This window comes from Hoplias malabaricus, chromosome 6 (genome assembly GCF_029633855.1).
Source record: "Hoplias malabaricus isolate fHopMal1 chromosome 6, fHopMal1.hap1, whole genome shotgun sequence".
In the NCBI taxonomy this organism is placed as follows: domain Eukaryota; kingdom Metazoa; phylum Chordata; class Actinopteri; order Characiformes; family Erythrinidae; genus Hoplias; species Hoplias malabaricus.
The window spans coordinates 21,864,307-21,891,125 of NC_089805.1; the positions used below are offsets into that span (position 1 = coordinate 21,864,307).

At 37.6% G+C, this 26,819-nt stretch overlaps 2 protein-coding genes across 2 annotated transcripts in view; both read right to left on the reverse strand.

Annotated features, from left to right (window-relative positions):
* arhgef2a (Rho guanine nucleotide exchange factor (GEF) 2a) overlaps positions 1–17,553 on the reverse strand; it is a 68,395-nt gene extending 50,842 nt beyond the window's left edge. The window contains exons 1-7 of the mRNA XM_066674883.1: positions 17,428–17,553; positions 11,603–11,705; positions 10,027–10,220; positions 4,942–5,116; positions 4,055–4,157; positions 3,724–3,763; positions 3,464–3,605 (exon numbers count right to left, since the gene is read on the reverse strand). Of these exons, the coding sequence (XP_066530980.1) occupies positions 3,464–3,605; positions 3,724–3,763; positions 4,055–4,157; positions 4,942–5,116; positions 10,027–10,220; positions 11,603–11,638 (690 nt within the window). The 5' untranslated portion in view covers positions 11,639–11,705; positions 17,428–17,553. The remainder of the gene's footprint in view (positions 1–3,463; positions 3,606–3,723; positions 3,764–4,054; positions 4,158–4,941; positions 5,117–10,026; positions 10,221–11,602; positions 11,706–17,427) is intronic.
* A 530-nt stretch (positions 17,554–18,083) lies between these two features.
* Positions 18,084–26,819, reverse strand: part of si:dkey-240h12.4 (death-associated protein kinase 2) — a 40,413-nt gene continuing 31,677 nt past the window's right edge. Inside the window, exons 10-12 of the mRNA XM_066673806.1 lie at positions 26,707–26,796; positions 25,298–25,384; positions 18,084–24,836 (exon numbers count right to left, since the gene is read on the reverse strand). Of these exons, the coding sequence (XP_066529903.1) occupies positions 24,756–24,836; positions 25,298–25,384; positions 26,707–26,796 (258 nt within the window). The 3' untranslated portion in view covers positions 18,084–24,755. The remainder of the gene's footprint in view (positions 24,837–25,297; positions 25,385–26,706; positions 26,797–26,819) is intronic.

Consider the following 26,819-nt stretch of genomic DNA (forward strand, 5'->3'; position numbering starts at 1 on the left):
TTTCAACAGCTGACATGACTGTGTGTGTTGTCTGTGTGTGTGTGTGTGTGTATGTGTGACCTAAAGAATAAGAGAATGCCAGAGAGACAGAGAAGCAGAACATACTTCCCAGGATGTTTAATCACAAGACAGCATCCCCCTCCACAACAGACCCGAGTCAGTCACATGTTCCTCAGATAGGCCTGAAGTCCCCATTTTTGTGTTGGTCTTAGTAGCTTTAGCAGCTACTGTTTGTATGCATTTCATATTTAGTTTTTTGGGAAGGTTTTTTTTGTAGTATTTCTTTCTGTAAAAAACTGTCTCTGTTCCAAACGTATTAATTACCCAAGACATATTTGGGGTCCAACATTTGCCTCTTAATTTTAATGCTGGCACAGAGAGGTCAATATAAATATAAAAAAGCTCATGTTAGGCTTCAGTAGTCACATTTAATTGTACTGTTGCTTTAGAAAGGTGCTGTCATGCCTTCTTTGACGCTCCTCCAGTCAGAGATCAGGTTCTCCAGAGAACTAGAGCTGACTCCTCCCTGCCAAACACACACACCTGGACCTCATCTCCTCATTAACCAGCCATTATAGACTCTGACTCTAACCTTTGTGAGGTCTCTACATTTGCCCCTTACTCCTGTGTCTCAGAGTGTTAAAAGTGCTCTACAAATTCTTGGACACACAATTAAAAAAAAGGGGGAAACATTTCTGTCAATTCAAATAAAATAACAAATATAAAAAATAACATTATTATTTCTGTATATGGCTTGTTATAAAGTTTTTATTACTTTTAGGTCGTCCCCTAGTTTTGATAATCTTCATAATGTTTTGTCATACTTTTAGAACATTTCTTTACATATTTTCTAAGATTTTCACTACTGTCCTTCCATAGTCAAATCTCTGAAATCTGATTTAAAAGATCATCACTATCAACTGAATCTTACACTGTCTTGTTGTAATATCCAGTCACTTTTTTCCTTTATAGAAGTCTACAATTATTATTTTATCTTGATAAACTTTGTAAAATAATAACACTGTTACATTTTTAAATACAAAATTACTTTCACATCCAGTTCATATTCTGTAAGAACAGACCTGAGTCAGCATTTCTGCCTTCTTCCATTTGTTTTCTTGTCGACCTATGAAAAAATATAACCCTTTGTCTCCTAACAAAGCTGTATATACACCAATAATTTTGCATCAGCTAAAATAGTAAAACCTGCCTTTTCAAAATATTTTTTTCAGTTGTTTCAATGAGTCACTTATGACAAATAATTCAAATTAGATAGAAAAGAAGAAACAAACAGCAACTGTACATTTGAGAAATGTATTATTTTCAGGCAAAGTGTAAATTCTATATAAAACATGAACCTAAGAGAAGGGTATCTTCTTTACTTTGTTTTATGCACATTGGTCCAATTTCACTGAAGCCCACAGCACCAGACTTGCAATATCTTTCCCAAAAGAGGACATGTAATCAGAAGTGCCAATTCTGTCTTGTCTCGTGGGACATATATATGTGCCTGTCTGACTGTGTATGGGGCTATGTGTGTCATTAGCACATGATTGCGTCTGTGGTTTTATGTGTGTGTGTGAGATTAGGCTTTTGTTACAGAAGTTAAAGAAAAGTAAAGCAAAATGATACGAGTACATATGCTTTAAGAATGATTCATTATTATTAATATGTTATTCTATTTTGGGTCAGTACCTAACAAAGAAAAGTGCCCACACTCAATCAGATCAACCCTTAGCCCCTCTCACTGATGTTCTTATATCACACTCTTAAGACGAACTAAACAAGGAAGAAGAACAGTACACTGTAACATTTTCACCAACTGAACACATCGCTCTAATCATCACTGGTGCTACAGCAACAAATCTAGAATTCAACTTCATCCCCAGTTTTTTCAGGGGCACACTTCCCACTCTTCAAAATCAGGAGCTATTTCAAACATTGTTATGGACTCTAACATGATGAGAGAGAGAGAGAGAGAGAGAGAGAGAGAGAGAGAGAGAGAGAGAGAGAGAGAGAGAGAGCATGAGAAAAACTGTAAAAAGTATCCTTCAAATATTACATAACAAACCCACTCTAAATAAATTCAGACCAGAACACAACACACACCGTAAACATATTCAGCATCAGTGGGAAGTCCAGTATAATAAATAGGAATGGCCCTCAAGCACCTGTATTGCTCAAATGAGATAATCTAAACACTGGTTTCATATCACTGTGAATCTTCAAGGACTCATTTTTTGCAACACACTTTGTTTTAATTTCTACCTAATGGTGACCTCATCATATACCAATCACAGAAGTTCTCACAGATGACTTCACACTGTAAATTTGCCAGAATCCACTGTTTCCACTTTTCTGACTGATATAAAATATGAAATGATGTAAGCGGTTTAAATTCCGAGCAATAAATTTGGTTTCACTGTTTAGAGGATGAATTACATGTTGAAATATATGCCAGTCTACTGATAAATTCGCAACACTGAGTCTGCATTTTTATGCGACTTACATTGAATCATGGACTATCATGAGATGAAGAGACCAACAGCAGTGGTTCGTCATTTATCATTACTATGAGTAAGAGGCTGCAAACAGAACAGAGCGAATGTGATTCAACAGTCAACAGAAAAGGTGAAGAGACGGGAAATGTGTGTGTGTGTGTGTGTGTGTGTGTGTGTGGGAGGCAAATTTTTCATGACTTTATGTGTATGAGGTTTCTGAGAATGTGTGTCTCATTCTGCCCACTGCTGGTAATAACCAGCACTGCGCTACACTTACATTATTCACAATTCCATTTGGTCTTCTTTATCTTGTTAAAATAAGGTTGTTTCAGGTTTCTTGAAACATGCTTGGGTACGTAGAGCATCAATGCTCTTCTCTTTTTATGACTTAATTTTCATCCAAATCCAAAGAAAAATGTAGGCATTATGAATTTAAACCCAAATTCTAATTTGTACCCAGTCATCAATGATGGAAGTAAAACAGAGTAAAAAAAAGTATAAAGAAAATATAATATAATTTAAATACATATAAAGAAGCACATTCCATCAAAATCTTACTTCAGCACAGTTGAATAAGTAACAAGTTGCATGAACTCAACGTTTCAGTACAATTATAATTGTTTGAGTGAATAAGCAAACATTCAAAAGTTTATTAATATTATATGCTAATATATTTAACATATTTATAAACAGTACATTTTAAAGGCAACTAAAATATTAACTGTAATCCTTTTCATGTTTACTTCATGAAAAAAGCAGTTTGTGATACCAAAAATTAATATCTACAAATTTTCAGGAGCTAATGTTGTCGTATAGCCAAGAGAAATTATTAAGACAGAAACAGAAGTTTTATCCCCACAGCATTTTAAGAATAAAGGCTTTTAGAACATTAAAAGTATGCAGAGCTCTTGTATAATTAAACTTTCCTTGATAAAAGTAGATGTGAGCATTCTGGAGCTTACCTTGCGGCTGGAGGTCATCTTGCGTAAGAAGCTAAATGTTCGTACAAATGAACTGCCCACTGTCACCTCCTTGTCCTCATCCCTCTCCTCTTGTACTTGTCCCTCACCTTCCCAACCAGTCGCAAGCAACTCACTGTCTAAACTGAGAATGCAAAATATGAAAAGCGTTCAAATCCAATCCAAATGAAAAGTCTTGTCAACAAAACATGATGTTTTAGCCAACCAACTATGTGGTAATTGGTAAAGTAAATAAAACTAACCTGTGAGTTGAGCCTCCACTCTGGTAGTAGGGTACACTCTCTGGGATACACAGAACAGGAAGTGCTTTTGAATTAAGGAAATATACTTTCAACAGTACATGAGGTTTTGTTTGTTCCCTCTTTAGTGATTCCAGTTTCAAAGAATGACAAAAGAGGGAGCCAATTTTAAACTGTACTGTTTAAAATTTTGTTTTAAAAGTGAAATAAGTATGCTTCTGAGATGTTTGGGAGAATTTAAAAACACAAACAAGACAGAAAGCAACACACAGCCTGCATACACTCAGATATTTTTACAAATGAATAAACACACCCAAGATTTTTTTTTTCTCACCATAGCAGAACGAGTGAGGGCGAGGGGCAGAGGATTTGGTCCGTCTCACCACACAGAGGCTGGGGGCTGAAGCACTGCAGCCATGCATCTGACATGCTTGCTCCTGATTAGAAACAAAATATCGTATTTACAACATTGCATCAATTGCAATATCTGTTCGTAGCACTTTAATAATGGAACAGCAAATTTAAAGGCTGGTTGCTTGGCCACAAATGTACTTGAACAGTTAATGCATATTTTTCCACGTCAGTGTATGATGATTTAGGTACAAAGTGTAGATACACTGGAAAACCTCAAACAACCAGAGATATAATTTGAGCAATCTCCAATTATACATCTGGATGTAGAAGATTTCATTTTATGTGATCCTTTGGCATAAAACAATGAAGTTAATTCAAAGTGTCAGCATAGCTCTGGGCAACATGATGGCGCAATATATAAGTTCTGGGTTTGTGGGTTCAAACGACGCTTGTGAATTTCCTGCTGGTGCTCTGGTTTCTTCATACAGCCCAAAAAAACATGTAAATAGATAAAAATACAAATATTGTTCATAGGTGTGAGTGTGTAATGCCTTGTGATTAACTGCCCTGTCCATGGTGTGTTTCTGCCTTTGCCCAGTGATTCTGGGTGGGCTCTGGAACCACTTTAACTAATAGAATACATTTGGCTTAACCCAAGCAAATGATGGAAAATTATTTGTCTTACAAAATTGTCAGGTCCTCTCAAATTTAAGAGAATGGGTACACTTGGCTAATAACATATAAAAATAAGCAGAAATCATATAATCATTATTGTAGAAGGGTTACTGGCAAACAGTATAATGCAGGGTCACCTGTCCAGGCTCTACACAACTACAGTGAAATCAGTGTATGTATATGTGTATACACCTCCAGTGCAAAGCAGATCTGTTGCTGTGGCTCGGTTGTAGACTCCTCTTCTGTGAGAGATGAGAGAGAGCCCTCACAAGTGAAGGATCTGCGCAGATCACAAACTCTCCTGCAGCCTAGTGCTCCACCCAACACCAGTGCCATCTCCGCTGGGTCCAAATCTTCCAGACTCACACTGACAAGGGAGAGAAAAGTAAGAACTGTTAAATAAAAGTTCATTTATTGAATTTTGCTTTGTGTATTGGATTATCTCCTGAATTACAAACAAAATATCACTATAATTCCATTCTTACATCTGCATAAATGGTAATGCAATGCTATTTTTCTAAAAGACATGTTACCAGGTTTTCTCCTTAAGAGGAGAACTTGATTTTAATTATCTCTCCACTTTCTATTATATTAGCAACATAAAATTCAAAGTGAATAAAATTTGTTTGTCATATGAAAAAACGTCTAAAAACTAAGAAAAAAATCCTTTAAAAAATGTGTTAAAGAAACGTATCTCTTGGTGAATGGTGAACAAGTGACCAATAGATGGCGATATGTAAAGGACTAAAAACGGTTATGTATGCATTGGAGTGGTCAGGTTTAATTTAACCCTGGTTAATTCTGACAATGAACCATGTAATATTATACAGCAATAATGATTCATAAAGCAACAGATAAATAATCTTATCTTTGGAAATGTTAGTCATTAAACATTCTATATTTAAGCAATCTGTTTTTTGCCCTTATTAAACAGTACCTTTAATAAATAATTGGGTAAAAGAACCAAGACCATAAGTGAATAATACATACAAACTCAAATCTGGGAATTTAAAATGTGTTCATAAATGCTGGAGTACTGTCTTGCCTTAGAAATGCAACTTTATGAGGTTTCACTTGGTGTAAAGTATAAAACTATGCAATAAATCTGAAATATTTACTTGTTTTACTCATGTACCAGCTCAAAATCAGCACACAACAAAATAAAGGCACTCACTATTCTCTTGGCTGTTAGATACAGACAGATCCCATAGCAAAAATTAATGGAAAACGGATTCACAACTTTGAAGTGATGTTAGCTCCTTACAGTACAGACCACTACACGTGCATGCATGCGTATGTGTGTGTGTGATTGAGAGCCTAGTAAAGACATTGGCACTGGCTGGTAATACTCACACAATAACAGCACACACAGTGACACAGACAATCCCCTGTATGGGTCATGGGCTGAGTTCACAAATTCAGTGTGTGTGTGTGTGTGTGTGGGTGGGTGTTGGTGAGTGAGAGAGAGAGAGCGAGAGAGAGAGAGAGAGAGAGAGAGAGAGAGAGAGAGAGAGAGAGAGAGAGAGAAAGAAAGTTAAGAAAACAGAAAGAAAGGGGAAAACAAATGAGAGAACCCATTGAAAAAATACTATGGCTGATGGAGGAGACAGATTATTTTAAATCAACTGAGTAATAAGACTAGTGTTCCACTGATTATCTCACAGTTAATGCAGTGTTATTACTATTTTTGACTGTATGATTTATGTAAATACACAATTACATATATAGATATATACACTTAAAAAATGTAAATTCGATATACCCTTTTTGGCAAGTTAATACATTTCCCTGGGGTCTTAATTTCATGTTTGTGACATGCTTTGGTCAAAATACCACAAGGATCACAAAACAGCATCATTCACAGCCCTGGTCAGGGAGGCCAGGTTGGCACCTTTTCTTTTAAATGACAATAAACCATACACTAACCATGAACAATGCACACAGAAGCTCCTGTTTAATCTTTTTTAGCTTGGTTCTCAACCTTCACTGATCTTGTTTTCACTGTTATCCCCTGTTCTTTCCTCTTCACTCTCAGTTTTGCTTGGTTCTCTAATTTCTCCACTTTCATTGTGACTGTTCTACATGATTAAGCCACACCCTTGCATAGTCACATAAACGAGGGCCCAGGGCAGTGATTAGAGGTACTCACACGAGGGGACGATACAATTCTTTAGCTTCTTTACTTAACATCTGAAATGGAACACAATCAGAACTTTACTCCATGTTTTCTCACTTTGTCAGCCCACAATAGACTGGCTGGGTGGTCTTATTTCACAATTTGTGGGTTGGTGTCCACTCCGCATCACAAAATTAATGTGCACATGTGGTGAAAGAGTGATTTTTTTCATATTATCTCCCCTTCGGACATTGAACAACATGCAGCTGGTCAAAAAGGCTCAGCAGCGGTTGTATTTCCATGAGGAGGCTGAGAAAATTTGGGATGTCACCCAGAATCCTCAGAAATTTTTATAGCTGTGTCATCGAGAGCCTCCTGACCAGCTGCATCACCGTGTGGTACGGCAGCACGACTGTGATGGACTGAAAACGCTTGCAGAGAGTGGTGAAGACTACTGAGAAGATCACCAGGACTCTACTACCCTCTCTGCAAAGCATCTACCACCAGAGAGTCCGCAGGAGAGCTGCCTCCATCCTTAAAGACCCCATCCACCCCCAGCATGGACTGTTCACACCTCTGCCCTCAGGCCAGAGGTACAGAAGTGTCAAATGCAAGACCACTAGGTTAAAGAACTCTTTCTTCCCCACTGCCATCGGACTCCTGAACCTACCTCAGAAATAACCCTGCACTTTACTGTCAACATCTTTACATGCCTCTGTCATTTACTGTCACACAAATGATTGTTTCAACGTATTGCTGTTTGTGATTGTAGCACTCGTTCACTTTACCGTTCACTTATGTATATATCTCAGTGAACTTTGCACTTTATTAGTTATTTAGTTATTCGTTGTATGTTCTATGTCCCATTTGGCATTCTTGGTGAGGAGCAAAGAATTTCATTGTAAACGGAACCTGTTCCTTACTGTGCAAATGACAGTAAACTCTCTTTGAACTCAATAAAAGTGAAATAATAGAGTACCGTGGAGCGGTTCCATAGAACAGGAGTTTGAACCCTTCAACTTGCTCCCTCTGCTGTTCACAGACCTACTTCATCTTAAAAATTAATAACCACCTAAACAAAACCAGGAAATCTGTACAGAACCCTGCCAGAGAACCCCTTTATTCCCTATAGAAATTTTTAAATATTTATTGTGTAAAATATTTTTTAAAATTGAATAATTCTGTAGCAAGTTAAAATCCATCTAAGCCTAGAACCGCTTGAGAGTGTTTTTTAAATATTGTAGTAAGCTATTTTAGTAATCACACTTTTGCTGGATTTGCATTTTTCAGGGGAGGTTTTATTCTGAGGTAAGAAAATGAAAAAACACAAAGAAGTTTATTTTTCTTACAAACATCAAACATCTAGTCTCTATTTAAGATGCACTACTACGGGAACTGTGGCAATAGTTGACACCTTTCATCTATATAATACAAACCGGATTCCAAAAAAGTTGGGACACTAAACAAACTGTGAATAAAAACTGAATGCAATGATGTGGAGATGGCAAATGTCAATATTTTGTTCGTAATAGAACATAGATGACAGATGAAAAGTTTAATCTGAGTAAATGTAACATTTTAAAGGAAAAATATGTTGATTCAAAATTTCACAGTGTCAACAAATCCCCAAAAAGTTGAAACAAGTAGCAATAAGTGGCTGGAAAAAGGAAATTGAGCATATAATGAACAGCTGGAACTCTACAGTGCAAAGTGGAAGCCATTTCGTAGCAAGCTCCACAAGCTCAGACGTTTGCACTGGGCCAGGGGTCTTTTAAAATGGAGTGTGGCAAAATGGTCTGTGCTGTGGTCAGATGAGTCACGATTTGAAGTTCTTTATGGAACACTGGGACGCCATGTCATCCGGACCAGAGAGGACAAGGATAACCCAAGTTGTTATCAACGCTCCGTTCAGAAGCCTGCATCACTGATGGTATGGGGTTGCATGAGTGCTTGTGGCATGGGCAGCTTGCATGTCTGGAAAGGCACCATTAATGCAGAGAACTATGTTCAGGTTCTAGAACAACATGCTCCCATCTAGACGTCATCTCTTTCAGGAAAGACCCTGCATTTTTCAACAAGATAATGCCAGACCACATTCTGCAGCAATCACAACATCATGGCTACGTAGGAGAAGGATCCGGGTACTGAAATGGCCAGCCTGCAGTCCAGATCTTTCACCTATAGAGAACATTTGGTGCATCATAAAGAGGAAGGTGCGACAAAGAAGGCCCAAGACGATTGAACAGTTAGAGGCCTGTATTAGACATGAATGGGAGAGCATTCCTATTTCTAAACTTGAGAAACTGGTCTCCTCTGTCCCCAGACGTCTGTTGAGTGTTGTAAGAAGAAGGGGGGATGCCACACAGTGGTAAAAAATGGCCTTGTCCGAACTTTTTTGGGATTTTGTTGACGCCATGAAATTTTGAATCAACATTTTTACATTTACTCAGATTAAAGTTTGATCTGTCATCTATGTTCTATTACGAATAAAATATTGACATTTGCCATCTCCACATCATTGCATTCAGTTTTTATTCACAATTTGTTTAGTGTCCCAACTTTTTTGGAATGCAGTTTGTATTTAAGTATGTGTAATACTTATTACTTTAAGTTGGTTTATGCAAAAAACTAAAAACAAATATTTTAGTGCAGTACCAGAGCAGCCTTGGAAATACTCTGCTTATCTGGAGTACATAGTTAAATAGGCTTTCAAACTGTTGTTGGCCTAATCCATTAATCTGTGCAGTTCTGATAAATTGTTTAAGCAATTATTTGCTAATACTAATATGACTGCGATATTATAGTGCCCCTCTAATCTATATGGAAATAGTATAGGTTTTACTTACCAACATACAATCAAGTATCGATTGAAAGTTTAAATTCCTGATTTTCCTTGTTTCAATATGATCGAGAGAGAATGGAAATGTACTGCTTGCATAATTCCCATGCCTCTGTATGATGTACTAGTAGCAAATTAGGAGATTTTTAACTTAAAAAAACCTAACAGAAGAGCATCATCTTTTCTCACAAACAGATCACTTCTGTAACCATATCACATTTTATGTCCAAACCACATTTTTATCGCAAAGAATACAATTTGCTATGTTTGTCTGTGTCAAAATTGTTGCAACAATTATTACAAAGTGTAAACCTTTGTGTACCTGCGTGTGTCATTAGATGGGCTTCCTTGCACCACTGCACCAGGCTCCCAGCTGTGCCTTCGCCAGGGGTCGAGTTGTGTAAGGTGACGAGTGGCGGGTGAGCGTCGAATCACTGATGCTGGAGCAGGAGACATGGGAGGAGAGGGAAGAGGAGAATGGCCAGTACAAGGCGACAGAAGAGGAATGTTTGACATCTAGGGAGAGGTATTGTAAAAAATAGAATATTGTCAGTGTACCATTTGTTCCCGTGCAAAATATGTTCAAGCACCAAAAGATATGCCTTGATATGGAAAATCACCACACTGAATGAGCTTCTTAACATTTTGGAAAAGTGCAAAGAGCACATAAGTTCAATGACTCATTCAGGAGTTTAAACATAATGAGTTTACCTATCTTTGCTGCACAGAGCAGATGTCTATAAACAGTTTAAGCCATATTTGAGCTGTTTTAGGGATGCTAAAATCACCGCACATGATGAAGCAATATGCAAACCCAATTTCCAGAAAAGTTGTGATTCATTAATTCTTTTGAACCCTTAATAAATTGAAAAATAAATTATTTTTTTAATGTTTTGGCAGACCAAATTGATTATATTTTGTAAATATTAATACATTTGAATGCTGATGCATTTAAAATTATTGCTGAAATAACCAGGAATTTCCCAGGAAAAGTCTTTGCCTTGATATCCACTTATATCTCTATAAAATACCATAAAACATAAATACATGCGTCCATTGACTCATTAGGCACCATTCTGAGTTTTTTCTACATTTTTTTAAACAGAAACTGGAATCACGAGCGTACTCCGTTGTGTTCATAGTGTGCTCCAGACACACAGGCTGTCCCAATTCTTAGATACCTTAAATACGCTGCTGACCTTAATGTGGTCAAAAATTTTTAGACATCGGACTATTCCTCAGCTGCGAAGACAATCCCATGAGGCAATGCAAGCACAACTCCTGTCTATTTCGCTCTTCTTCCAAAGCAAACATAATTAAAATTTTGATTAAAAATGGGAGGAGTAGAATCTATCTCGCTGACACAGTGAGGCGACGCTAGCAGCTGAAGTATGTAAACACTGGTTGAGTGCATTAATTATCCTCCTTATGAGAACAGACACTGGTTAGAACGCTGCCTGCTTAAATAGCTGTCTACGTAGTCAGTGCCTACTTAGGCATCTCACTAGGATTTGGGACAGGGCTTGTGTGTGTTAGAAAGTCATGTTTGTATTTGTAAACCATTTTTGTGTTTGTTTGCTTATGATATTTTATTTACAGTATATGTTTTGATTATTTGCAAAGTTCTGGCAGTAAGTTAACTCAATAAAATCTGTATTTTAAAAGTTCTAATTGCTGGGGAAAAACAATCTGTCAGCTTTGTTGTCACCATTGTCGCCAGTGACAACAGTGGATGGTTTGTGCAACATATCATCAGTTATTCACAATTTGGGATGAATCCTAAACCAGGCAATGATAGGAAATGCTGCAATAGAATAATTTCTGTAAAATCAGTACTTCGGTTCTACACACAAACATTTTTTCTCATTCATTCATTAACATAAAAACACACTTCTTACCTTGTCTCTTAAATTCAATGATTCCTCAGGGCCCATTCTCAGACAATGTCTTCACAGCTCTCCCTGGAGATTTGACACTTGGTGCCCATCCCACTCCTGCACCCTGAGGATTTAAAAAAGTATAGGCTACCTTATGTTTGTGCCTAGAAACATGTTGTACACAACCACAAACTACAGCCTGTTCCTCGTGTAGTTATACTATCCTGTACCAACAACTACACAACAGATGTTTTACGTATTTATAACTTAGAATCAGTTTCTCTTGTAAGTTTGCAGAAACAATCCCTGCTGAAAGCAGCAATAAACCTCATCATAAAGGCTTTCAATTGACAAATCAGGGTTCACCCCACAGCTGTTCTGTTGATCAGCAATAAGCCAAATTTAACCATTGTTATTATAAAATGTGAATAATAATCTAATCTTCTACTTCTATGCACACTTTTTTGTTTATCATGGACAAATATATCAGAGCTGACAAAGATAGAAATACTTTTAAAGTTTCTGAGCCAATCAGAGGCAAACAAACAGTGTGCTGTGTAAATGATGATCACTAAAGAAAGCCTGGTACTCTATATTCAGCCTGATACCTATATCTGCATTACTATATTCCTATAAACACTGTATCGTATTATTTTTACATTGACTTTTCCAAAACAAAGTAGTAAAAACACACACACACACACTGTCTTGTCTCCATGGTTTCAGTAATTTCAGAGGACATTACATAGTTTTACAGAATTTTATTACATTTGTGAAGATTTAAGATTAATCCCATTTCACCCCTTAGCCTTACAACTTAGCTTTATCTTTCCTTTATGCTTAGGGGTAGGTGGGGTCCCAATTTGCGTTGAGAATAGGGGGAGGGCCGAGGGGGAGGGCTATATGCCACTTGAAACAGAAATGTTTCAGGGGTACACCTCAAACAAAGGGCTATGAATGCCTTGTAAATCAGTGGAAAGATGGTGGCACAAGTGACCAAAGCCATAAATATCAGTATTTTCTTGTTTTATAAACTATAACAAACATTGTATTAGCTTAGTTCTAGTTTCAATGTAGTATATCCCTTCACTTCAAAACAGATAGAAAACATTGTTAATATTTTGCCAGTGTCTCAGAATATCTTAGCTCCACCTCAAATAAATAAGTAATTATGTTCTAGCACTACTGGCTACTATAAAATTTAAGTTTGAACTGAGGTTTCAAACAAAAAGAAGTCAAATAAGCAGCTGAATTCATCTTCATATCATAAAGTTAGTGGTTGATAATATACGTTTGTGAAATGCATGACGCCCTAAATTTAACTACATTAATGTCCAGCACCTCTGATATAGCTGCAGGCTGGCAGCAGAAAACTGCTGCTGAAGCTGTTCTTTTTTGTGTTCTAATGACATATCAGACTCTTAAAGTGTTGTCCGGTTTTGTATGGGAATCTTTTAACCACTACTCCCTGAAACAGTTACTTGGGGCAATATAACACTTGAAATCAAGTGGTAGGGGTAAATTTAGATAGGGGATTCACACATACTCCCACCCATACAGGATTTTTGTCCCCATAAAGGACAGAAGTACCCAGAATATAAGTTTGTAAACAAATGTTAGTCCCTACAAACACAGGACTACACACGCATACACGCACACACACACACAAACACAAACACATTTATAGTCTCTATGAGTCTTGCCAACGCATAGTTCTTAACGCCCTCCTGAAGTTTATTTTTACCTTTCTTATTCCTCTTTCTGAAGTATATAAAAGATAGATATTGTTCCTTACACAATGCAGTTTCCCCTTTTACGCTTAGGGACAAACAACATTGCCACATTCCTACAGGCAGATTCAAAATTAATGAGAAATATTTAATATATTAAAGTGTGCTTAGTATGTGTGTAAATACACGTGTGCATGCATGTCCACAAAGACTGCCCTGTTTAATTATACACTCAGCAAACAAACCGGTGATAAGCTATTATTACCTCCATACCACACCTTGTTATGCACACGAACATACACACAAACACACACATACGTACAGCAGCAGAAATGCACTGTATAGAGGTGAATATAGCAAAGAGTGTTTCAGATTCTGCTGGTTGTCAACATCCACCAGAGAAAAAGCCTAGCATCCACTACACTGTTATTCTTTGTAACTCAATGTAGCATCCAATTGTTTTTAAATTAAGTCATGAACAGCTTTGCTTATAAATAAAACTGTTATCATTATTCTCATCTGTTTGGATTTATTGTCAAAATATTTTTCTCAAAGTTAAAATGGCAATGGTAACTTTCATAACACTTTCCATGATAATGTAATCATGTAATCTCACTATGAAGGCAGTCAGCATGTTTCCTCTCACCAAAACAACATGTCTGTTCTGAGTGGGAACCCTTAACTCACTCGTCCCTCCCTCTGTACTTTGCTGTTTTTATGTGCTCTATCTTTCTTCGCCCTCTCAATTCCTGTCTGGTCCCTCTCCTTCTTCCTCACAGGAATATTTACTCATTCTTCCTTTTCCCTGCTCATTTGCCCCACCCCCTCTCTCCCTCTCTCTGTCCTAATCCTCTGATTACATCTACATTTCATGATTCTCTTCCACATTTTGCCAAAAATTTGAAGAATGGCAGTAGTGCTTTAACAAACATAGAATAGTAGCAAGAAATTAGCAGTGAAAAATACCAAACTTATTACGTATATGGAAATTTCTGTAATACACTTGTAATGACAAGTAAGTAGTGACTAAAAGAGAACAACTTACTACAAATATCAGTACACAAATTATTATTGTCAAACACATCAACCACTGCACTCCATATCGGGACTCCCTCTGCTTGGATTTCCCCTCCCCTCATTTGCCATTAATTTACCATAATTCCTATATAATGATCATGCATCATGGTCCTGATGTAATGCACACACACTGTCCCGCTCCCAAACTGCAAACATTCCTGACAACAGGAGAAAGGTTGACGGCACTGACTCACAGTGAAGTGTTCATTTTCTTTTCTTTTTTTTTTGTCACAGGCGTATGTTCATGTATGAACAAAACACAATGTGTGTGTGTTTTGGGGTTAGTGAAGACTGCAGGTGCATCATAAGGACACTGAGTTTGATTCATGGCCAGAGCTACATTGGTTTCCTTAGCAACCACATTAGCATTAAAAACAGAGGCGGCTAAAGATCTTTTTTAATGGAGACTTCAAGTTAATTGCGAAGCTGAAAGACAAGAATAAACCCTAGGACTCAATGAAGCTCTTTTTTTACTTGCTTAGGAAGAGTTAATCAAATCTGAGCCATAAACGTTCACTGCAAATGTCCAGTATATGGTCAAAGATAAAGCTTCCCTTCATCTTTTGTAAAAACATTTAATCGTTTTAACGTATCACAGTAAGGTATTTTTTTTAATCTTACAATTTCAAGTTCACTGAACAGTCACTGAAGAAATGTCGCATTTCCTTTTGTAAGTTCAGCTAAATTTCACTGTTTAAAAAAAGAACCTATTTACTTACTTTTTAAAGTTAAATGTCCAAATCAGTTTTTTTGTGATTCACATGGGCAAGCCGTTTCCCAAAGGTGAAAGAAAAGTGAGAGATACAGAGAGAATCTAGGGGATGACCACTGTTCTTGACCTATTCGACATGCGCAGGTCTTTGTTTCTTTCACCCATCCAGTTATCTTTCCATTCCCTTGGCTACCTCCTGTGCTGTCACTCACTCTCTATGACCGTAAACATGCCCTCCCCCTTTCCACTTTTGTCTCTGCCACTTAGCCTGTCTGTCCCCCTCTCCTTCCTTTTTTTTTTATTCAGCATGGAGGAGGGCAAGTGTGGAATCACAGGGGGAGTATTCCTTAATCCTGCTCCTGGGGACACACAGCATTTCAACCAATGCTCTGAAAAGGTCAAATGTTTTGGAACAAATCATAGAAAAGCCCCAAAAATGCTTACAAGGTATTTATGTAGTTGTGAAGAACATTTTAAATGAACAAAATTATAAATCTACATTATTTTGTAGATTTTGTAGTTAAGTTTTTTTTTTTCCAAAGTCCACAATTTTTTCCCAATTATCACAATCATCATGAGCTGGCTCAGGTGTGTTCGGACTTGGAAAGTTGAATAGGAGTGTCTGAGAGCAGGATTAAAAATGCACTCCTTTGAAGTTGTCAAAGGCACCAGCCATAATAATTATTACACTCAGTTCACTAATGGCCACCCATAGAGAATCCATGCCAAACCTAAAGCTGCTTGAGGAACTTCAAATATGAAACGGGTTGAAAAATCCTACAAAAGCATGGCTGCGCTAAATACAACTTGGTCACTGTAATTATAAACCGTTTTCTACATATACTTTATTAAAAGCATATCCGCATATTTTGCGTCCCTGAGATATATTTTCTTGTTTGTACTAGAAACGGCCAACAGCTTTCTGTTTAAATCAGTGTTGTAATTTCCAGGTCTTTCACACTTCACTTCTACTTCTGTAAATCTTCCCTCCCACTAACGAATACCCCCCCCCCCCCCCCCCCCCCCCACCCCTAAAGTGGCTCCCAGGCTATCAGCTTTTCCTCCATACTTCATTACCAATGCCCTTTATGGCTCACTTCATCACAGCTGTGCTGTAAAAATGTAAAGATTCATGCCGTATGTGTACTTGAGCACATACACTCACTCACACAGGCAGAATGACAGGTTCCATGACACTCTGAGTGCTTGTTTAATGATTTTCCCTGTTCAGTTTTTATAGCCTCTCTGTTCAGTGCATTATTACTTCTAAAACACAAAACCCCTCTTCCAAACTGACTGGTACTTCCATATCTTCTGTATCATGAAACTGAACCTGTCTGAATGAATATTATTTAGCGTTTCATCACTTCTGTTCTGTTCTATAAATATTAGCTAATATTTCCTCTGGTCTTATCCTCTTACCCCTCTCTCTCTCTCACACACACACTCCATGAGGTCATGTTTTAAAAGAGCACCCTTCAGGCGTGAAATCCTCTGGTCTGTCACAATGGTCTCAGGTAGCAGAGCTTCAGGGAGGGCACTGGCACAAATACAAACACAATACACCTCCCTCTCTCTCTCTCTCTCTCTCTCTCTCTCTCTCTCTCTCTCCCTCTCTCTCTCTCTCTCTCCCTCTCTCTCTCTCTCTCTCTCTCTCTCTCTCTCTCTCTCTCTCTCTCCCTCTCTCTCTCTCTCTCTCCCTCTCTCTCTCTCTCTCTCTCTCTCTCTCTCTCTGCACACACACAAAATTACATTCTCCAACCAACTGGTCATTCTATAAATCTAAAACATTCCTAATTTTTAACTTACTTCAATTGCTGACCTTTTTACTCCAAAAAGTCAAGATATATAAATTCAACACAGAGACTATAGGCTATTTAATTGGCACACACACACACACACACACACACACACACACACACACACACACACACACACAAAGTACTTTCTTGCCCCAAACAGAGAACAATGCAAGTTTGCTTCTGACCGTTATCTGAACCCGAGGAGCGGCAGAAATGTCGGTTATTAGGAATTATGAGGGAAAACATCTCTGGTTCTAAAACACGGTCTAAAACTCTTAAAATGAAATGCGAAACAACTTCCGAGGCCAAAACAACACATACTTAATCAGTATTTCACTTTTGAGTTTCATCGCCATAACCAACGGAACGTTTGAGCTTCGTCGAACTCCATCCTTTTTGCCTGGACACTCGTTTAAACTGAACTTCTTTGTTAAACTTACCTCACCCGCCGCTTTAACCTAAATTTAACACATTTACAAACACAAAAAAGCATCACCACAAATGAAAATAATTCGCATTCTTTACCTCACAGTTTTCCTTTAAAAACGGAGGTATTTCTGTAGGATGCCGTCAGCTGCTTGATTTCTCTCTCTCTCTGTTCCCCGAAGAAGACCCCTGGTCGTGGGGAAAAAAAACTCCCAGCTTGTCGCACAAAGATCCCCTCAGAAAACGTCCAGAAAAGTCCTCAGACATCGGCCAAACTCCGGGTGAGGAGCGGGTAAAAAGTGCTCTGCTGACTCCGATGAACAGGTGGACAGTGTGAACGCGCAGCACGCGAGATGCCGTGAAGTGCTCCAACCACGCCTACCGCGCTAACGTCACATCGAAATAAGTTACTTCCACGTGTGGAACACACACACACACACACACACACATAGTTTGTATAATCTCCATAGAATAGCAGTACGCAGCAAAACGCTGGAGCAGCTAAACATGAGCTTAATGTCACCCTTAAGTCTTGGATTTTACCTCCATAAAATTAATTGATTTTCACGCAATGACTAAAACCATAAAGCCTAAAGCCTTAAAATGGCTTAGATATATACCTTCACATTCACACAGGACAAACAGCTCTATAGCACTGCCTATTTCACACATGATACAGCATATAGTCAACACCAAACAAACATGTTAACAAGGTTAAACACTTTATTTTCACTAAAGTGGTCACCATAATCAGTGCAAAATGTGGGCTAGATGGATGTGAAGTCATTCATATTCCATATTCCAAAAAATAGTCATTTTTTCCAGACAAAATGATGGCTGTGCACAATTCAGACAGAGTTCCTATTTGTCTATTTCAACATTTCACCTGCTGTTCCAACTGAGTATTGAGATTGAGTTTGTGGTGTTTTTGATGGAATGTCAAGCTGTCCCCATGTATGTTTTAACCCAGCACATACAAAAACCCTACAAATGTCATCCTGGAATGTGGGAGGGTCAATGTTGTGTTTAGACATGAAGTTAGTGCAAGATTGAGCTAAACTGGACAGGAATCTCAAGAGAGATTGGGGAAATTCTTAGCTGAAAAGATAAACACTGTTATTAAGGCAAGATGTATCATAGAAATGAGACATATTTTGTTTGTTTGTTTTAAAATAATCTGGAGGCTGTTTAGATATTTCTGTGTCGATCATATAATTTCCAGCCACAAAGGACTACTGTCCCAACATATCTGCTTTTTAAATATGGTATAAAGTGCTAATCTAAGTGGATTTAATTAATACTGCATTTTATAAACTTTATGTGTCAGTATTAGCATCAGCAGATATGAACATTACAAACATCAGATATACTGCAAGAAGTGCCTAAAATGTATTACAAATATATTTTCTGTCCAATTAAAAACATATATCTCCATTTGTGTGGAGTTTTGAACCTAGCAGCTGTTCCTCACACTGTGTAAAAATTTCATGACAAATGGACCAACAGAAATGCTCCAAAATTACTTGGAATAGAATGCTTTTACACTGACTTCCATAGAAAGTTAAGAAGGCTTTTTTTACTTTCTCCTGTAAAGTTACTATTTTGGGATATAAGGACATTGACAATATATTTTATATTTTTACTGCAAAATACAGCTTTTCTCTACAAATCATACAAATTAAATTGCAAACATAACAAAGTGCTGCAAACAAAACCAACAAAAAATGATACAGAACATGCTGACCCATTTAATCTGGAAGAACTCGAATTAAATGCTGTCACTGAAAAGTTAAGTTCAGCTTTGTAAATTTTCTAATTTAAGGTGAAATGTAGACACTCAGAAGCTGTTCTTTATAGCTAACCTCATGCACATAAAATTTCTCATTTAAGGTAGTATGAAATATCTAAATACAAAAAAAAAAAACATATAAACAGGATCCAGAAACGCCAACATCTTCTCCAAGTCTGAGCTCATTTAAGATGGACTGAGGTAAAGTGGAAATGCATCCATTGGACCCACAAATCATAATCTGAAGTTCTTTATTTGGAAATAATGTATGCTGTGTCCTCTGGGCTAAAAAGGAATGGGAACATCCAGATTGTTGTATTGTTTTATATATGGCTTCCAGACCTTGTCTTTTTCAGGGAAAGAGAAGGCCAATGTTCTGCATGGATTACAACGGCTAAACTAGTTCAAACCTGTCATCCACAGAGAAACAACTGGTACATTATTAAACGAATAACACTATAACATTGACCCCAAGCTGTTGAGCAGCTGAAATAAGCAAGAATGGGAAAACCTTTCCCTTTCAATACTACAGCGACTTGTCTCCTCAGTTCCCAAAGGTTTACAGTGTATTGTTAAAAGAAAAAGTGATGTCACGTAGTGACCGTGTGTACAACTGATCTATCCCTGTTAATTCAGCACTGGCTATTTTGCTGTGTAGTAATCTCTCTCTCTCTCTCTCTCTCTCTCTGTGCGTGTGTGTGTGTGTGTGTGCTTTCAGGGTGGTGGTGTGCTGCATATAGATGAGAGGCACTGAGTATGAGCTGAGTATAACTCAACTATAACTCACTATTCATATCACACAGTATCAAACAATACAAAGCAAAATAATGATTGACATTAAGCATCATTTCTCATAGCAAAAAACTTACATGCATTTAAATGTATCCTTAAAAAGATGCGAAATCAAAGTATATTCATATTTAAAAGTACTATTTGAAACGCATGCCAAATCATGCAACACTCAACTCACACAGCTCAATACTGCCGTGAAAATTAGAATATATACGTTGTTGTCAGAATTGCTTAAAAGTACAATTCAAGTCAATATGAGTTATGCACCATTAAAAAGCAAAATATTTGAACATGCTGACAATATTTCTGATTTGTACAACAGTATTAGTTCTATAATTATGTCACAGCACTGACTTCTCAGGGCAATTCAAAAATGGAATAACAATATCAAATGTTATATAACCTTAAAAATATAGAATATGAAAATTATGTGCTAACTATACAAAAATAACATCCTATTTTCCAATAGAGATGAAGCTGCATTTATGGATACTTTTCAAAATGGAAGACCTCCCATTAAATAATGATCCAGTTGCAGAAGACAGACTACAGTTCTGTAAAACATGTTTACAGTTACAGTTCCTAAGTTCAGTTTTATCAAGCACAAAAACAAGCCCAAGCTCACCAGTGGCTCTCTTAACATTGTTAAAGAGTCGCTATAACAGTTGTGAAAGGTTGTCCTACTCTGTGTTGAAATAAATATATGTGGACTGAGAGTCAATATTGGATTAGCACTGTAAAAAGGTCAGTACTCCACAATTCACAACAGTGTGGAAGTTCAAGTTAATTAATTCTATGCAACTAAAAAGTTTGGTGTTTGTCATTAAATCTCTGTGAAGCTTATAAGTTAGCTTCATGTCACAAGTAGCTTGGATGGAGTAGTATTTGACTTTATGATTAGATGAACGTTCATGAAAACAGGGTGTCTGAAATTTAATAGAATTTTTTACAAAGACTGAAGGGTCTGCCCTATTTAAGCAACATTATTAAACATTACATGCATAATATATTTGATCTTCATGTTTTATTTAATCAGATTCTTAAATCCCATCCAACACGTAGTAAATAGAGGGTGGCATTATTATCCACATTAGCAGCCAATCATCAAAATGAATGCATCAATTCTGAATATAGGAAATTTTTGAATAAGTATTAGGCATACACATATGTTTTGAAGTGTTTTGCTTAACATACTGTATAATTTTATCATTTTTAAAAACTCAAACAATGTGCCATTTTTTTGTGATTTTATGTTAACTTTTGTGTAGTATCGTCATCATCTTCATCATCATTTTTCTGCTTTTTCAGGGTCAAAGTGGCAACAGGGCAAGCAAAAAGCCCCGGCATCCCAGCCCCCTGCAACTTCCACCAGCACTTCCTAGGGGATCCCCAGGCATTCCCAGGCCAGCTGGGAGATATAATCCTTACAGCATGTCCTAGGTCTACCCTGGGGCCTCCTCCCAGTTGGACATACATACCTACATACCTACATACATATACCTTCAATAGGATCTGTCAAGGAGCCATCCTTATCTGATGTCCGAACCACCTCAACTGGCTCCTCTCAACTACTCTGAGCTCCTCCCTAATCACTGAGCTCTTTACTCAATCACAGAGTACCCAGCATCCTGTCAGAGAAAACTCATCTTCTTCAATCTGTCGTTACCCAGAGCTCATGATTGTAGGTGAGAGTAGGTACGTAAGAAGTAAGGAAATTTGGGTTCGGTAGCTTATTTATTTCTGGAAACATAACTTTTGGCAATAAATCTTACACCGTTGGAAAGCCTTTTAACTACCCTTTTAATGGTGCCACGTTTGTAAGGAACATGCATTTGTGGAAGGAGCGGTAGAGCTAAGCATGTTGGATGTGTCCATGAAAAATTTGCTAAATCCTCTCTGCCGATGCTAAACAGCTTATTTTTTTTTTGTGATGGTGAAGAGTGGCATCTCCCTCACTGGAAAAATGAGGCTTGTCATCATTGGAGGCAATCTCAATGCAGAGAGATATCAAGATGAAATTCTGCAACCAGTGGCAATCCAATATTTCCACAGTCTAGGACCACCAAGATGACAATGCTCGCCCCCACAGAGTGGTGTTTATCAGAGACTACCTCCAGAATTTGTGAGTGAAGAGGATGGAATGGCCTGCCAGTGTCCTGACCCCAACCCCATTGAACACTTGTGAGGTGCCAGGCTGTTATGGCTGTGTATGGTTCTTCCACACCCTATTGAGGCCCCTGTTAGTTAAATTAATAATTTGTTAAATTGCCAACATGTCTTGTTTCTTCAAACTTCAATCATCCAGTCACCAAACACCAAACGAGTCAGTGGCAGAATAAGCTGTTTGGCATTGGCAGAGAGGATTGGGCTAATTTTTCATGGCTGCAACATACATACTCAGCTCTACTGCTCATCCCACAAATGCATGTTTCCTTACAAATGTGGCACCATTTAAAAGGGAAATTAACAGGTTTTACAACTGTATAAGGTTTCTTGCCGAAAAAACATTGTTACATCTACCAATCACAAATGTCCTTACTTTTTGTGCTATGTTTAGATGAGAATGGCTCAGCTCCCTCTTCTCATGTCAATTCAGTACAGTGAACACACCACTGCAGACGGTGCACCCAACATATTCTCAGCCTCACAATCCCTTTTCCCCTCACTTATAAACAAGAACCCAAGATAACTGGACTCCTTCACTTGCGGTAGGTTCTTCCTACCTGCAGTGAGTATGCCATCTGTTTCTGGGAGATAACCATGGCCTCAGAAACTAAAAATTGTATGTGGCACTATCAGTCACTAACATTTAGTGACATTACAGTGACTAAAATCACCATCTTTAACTTTTTTAACCAAAAATATATATATTTCCAAGAACAGAACAAATTGATGAAAAGTCTATTGTTGCGCTGTGATGAAACTCTTCAAAAACTATGTGTTTTTTAGGTTATTTTTGTTTAACAAAATGACTATGCCACCTTTTTTTTCAATAAATTAACAAAAGAGCACGAGAATGTTTGAATATTTAATGAAAGTTATACACTATATAGAAATGCTTTAAGACTTATTTGTAAACCTGATATCTTTCAAAGGGTTTGGTGTGTTCTCCCCGTTAAAAAACAAACCCAATCCAAAAAATTGGGTACTCAAAAGTGTCCATAGGTGTGAGTGAATGTGTGAGTGTGTGTCGCCCTGCAAAGGACTGGCACCTACTTTGGCGTGTTTCCCCTCTTTGCTCCCAATTATTTCAGGTAAGCTGCTGACCCACAGAGATCCTGAACTGGATAAGTGTTTATAGACAATGAATTAATGAATGCATGTATGCAGTTGTCTGATATGTTTTATGTGTACAGTATGGGAAGGCTGCCATAATCTTTACGCTAGCGCCAGATTCAGAGAGGACAGAAAAAAGCCCTATTCACACTTGCCATTAACATATGGTCAATATGAATGTGGTAATTGCAATCAAGACACAGTGTGTTTACACTTGAAGATTTCAGAGTAAGTTATTAAGTTGTGTGATGCTGGATAAAGTACACACTGTGCCGTTATATTTTTCATTTGCAATCAAGAGTGTTCCAGCCATTTTTGAGTTAAAGAGAAGTAACAAAAGTCAGCCAGCATCATCCATAACTGAAGCACAGTGAAAAAATATTATGGGTTAAAAATGTCAAAATGTATATAAACATACTCAGGAGGCTAACTTAAAATGATTAAGCAGTGAAAGAAAGCGCATTTAATGTTTTGGATGAGATGCATATGAGATCAGATTGCAAATTTATTAGACTGACACTCTCACACTTACAAACAGATACAATCACAATGTGTGCTTTACTACCTTGGTATCTAGAGCTAGATTTGCACACAGATAAAACAGGAGCTTTAATGGAAAGTGTAAATAGGGCCAGAGATTTTCTCACAAAAATGACATCGTCATACTTTCCCATAAACTAATACCATACATATACTATTTTAGACATGAGGATCAGGGTCAAATGACTTATTACCTCAATCCTTCCCCTTGCCATAAAGTCACCATATAAGACACAAGAATCCATAAACATTCCGGCTTAACATGTTCTTTCAGCTACAATGATGGCTTTGAGCCAGTCCCTACATGCTTTTGGCTGAAGCTCACCCCAACAGATGTGTGTGCGTGACTAAAGTCTATGATGTAAGCTGGAGTACTAAAGGCAGTTTCCTGGGGTGGGTTACATGTGATACCACTTGAAGGTCCAAAGGTCAAGAATGTGTGATTATTTTTTATGTCAGTTAAGGCACACAGCCTAGGAAACTCCCTATTGCTTGAGAGTTCTCAGCAAATGTGGGAGAAGTTCCTAAAATCCTTTAAAGCATCTTATCTTGAAAGATGAAACAGCACAAACACTTTCCAATATTTTATATCCAGTCCCACAGAGAGTCTGGAGCTGAAGTCCTGGAGGAGCATAACACGAGAAGTTGATAAGTAGATCCTTGAAATCCTTGCATCTTAACTGACTATGGTTCTTCAAGTTGAAGCATCACCATTAGTCATCTCAGAGGTAGCAGTCTGTGAATGAAGTTGCATACTAGTTTGGAGAATGCCATGATTATATCTTGGCTCTATCCCTTTTCTCTGAAGTGACGTCTCCGGCTGTAACTGGATACGCAGCTGGAGTTCAGGAAATGACACGCAATGAGGCTCAAGGCCTAACAAGTGAACTCCGGTTTGGTCTGGAAAGCATTGACGTGACCTCTGTTTCCCCCTACAGGTCATAAGAAATCAACGCTCTTTCTCCCCTAAATGGTCAAAGGGAGGATTGCAAGAGGGGTTTAGTGTTGAATCCATCCCTAGTAGACAGCTCTAGGAACTGCTGCTGAGTCGGCGACGAAGAAGGGAGGCGGTTTTTGGCTCAGTGTCCTCCTGGTCACTCTCACATTCCCTCTATTGTGTGCAAAACATAAAAGCAGAGCGAAAGCGACAGATTACAGAAGTCTCAGAATATAATAATTAATCAATATAACAGGATTAAAAAGTGACTGTGTGTAACAATGTTATAAGGTTAATGTAAACTTAAAGCTTCTTTTTGGGATATAATCAATTTCGTGATGGACTGCTTTACTTACTACCAAATGCTGGCAGTAATTTCACTACCCAGAACTTCACTTCTCTATTACTCTGTAAAACCACACACTTACAGCACTGCTTATATTCATAGTCAGATATAGAAGGTAACCAACACATATGTTTTTTACAAAGACAGGCAAGTAACACTTATTAAGAATGTAATGTTCTACACTACAGTACAGGGAAAAAATGTTCAGGTTACATTGTACTGTTTTACCCCAAAAGTTGGCATTACTTCTGGTTGTGTGGTATGTGATTAATTGCTTATGATTTCTTACCAGTTCTGGTTTTTCCATGGCATTAGTTTTACACACCAACTTCAGCTTACACAGCCTATTACAGGCTGACACCATGTTGTAGGACATCTGTAAAGAAGTAGTACACTAATGTTCATTCTCCGCATTATGTAGTATTATTATTGAGTCATCTACAGCTCAGTTCTTGATATAACAAGAAAACAATCATGTTTTAAAGCATCTGATTAATTAATAATATTCATATAATTGTACAGAAGCAGGAAAATATAGCATATTAAACAATAATGTATGCATTAAAAATGTTAATTTATTATTTAAAATCTCTGATGATTTACTTTTGAATTGTAGCACATAACATACCTATTTAAACTAAAAACACAAACTTCCAACTCCAAAACATTACTTGTCTGATAAACTAGTAGAGGGTAACTGTTTCCAAATGAGTGGTCAGTACCCTATACTCCCAGATATAAAACTACAGTAGAGGTACAATATTGGTCACTAAAGGTACAAACAGTGTAAATGTACCTTTAAAGGTACAATGATGTTTAAAAGTCCAGTTGTGTTCCCTAAAGCTACATTACATTCTCTTCTCCAGAAGGAGAGCTGAATATTTGTAAGTTTTATATACAGAACTCCACACCACAGTGACAAATATTCAGACAGTGTAGATTTGGCCACAATCTCCTCTTCTATTTTAAAAGTACACTGTACCAATTACTAGAAAATCAGTAATCATTGAAAAGTGTATTTCTTTTGATTTCATGTTGTAACATATCATACACCTATATAAAAGGAATACAATTTAACCATTAAATATTAGAACTGTCCTAAATTATAAATCATGTATAAAACAAAACATATGGGATTAAAATGCTTAATGTCACAGAACATTTAGAACCTCCATCTTCTATGTTCAAGTTTGGTAATCTTTGGGTGATTATTATTATTATTTTTTTTGCCATTCCATTTCTTTAAGTTACTGAGACTTAATGAAGAATTTGTCCAGTCAACTGGTGCTACAATGCCACAATTGAACAGCAGGAGTCTCTGTTGCCCGCAAATGAACTGCTACACAGCGTGAGTCATCTCTGCTGAGAAGCCGTGGAGCAGAGACACCAAAGAACCCCAGGCCAACTACAGTTTCCATCAGATGTATTAAGGTTGAAAAGCCACTATACAGCTAATGTTGAATGTACAGATTAAAGACTAAGATGTAACAGGAACAGAAGGCAGAGACTGCGGTGTAACTGCATGAAAAAAAGAGGCAGAGCGAGCAGCAGGGAGTGTGAACTATCAGAAGTCATTAGTGAAAAGCTGTGAGCAGCCTTGGGAAAATGGTGAGATTTTCCCAGGTCTTGTTTACACAAAGCAGTGGCGCTGCTACAGAACATACAGTGACTCAGAGCTAAGAGCAAACAGGCACCCACCTTCCACTTCCTCTTAGCATTAAACTTCTTAAAGTTCTTCATGTTGATGGAGGAACGATTCCTCTTGGCAATCTGTGTCCGTGTGAGAGGCTGCAAGGAGAGAAGGGACACTT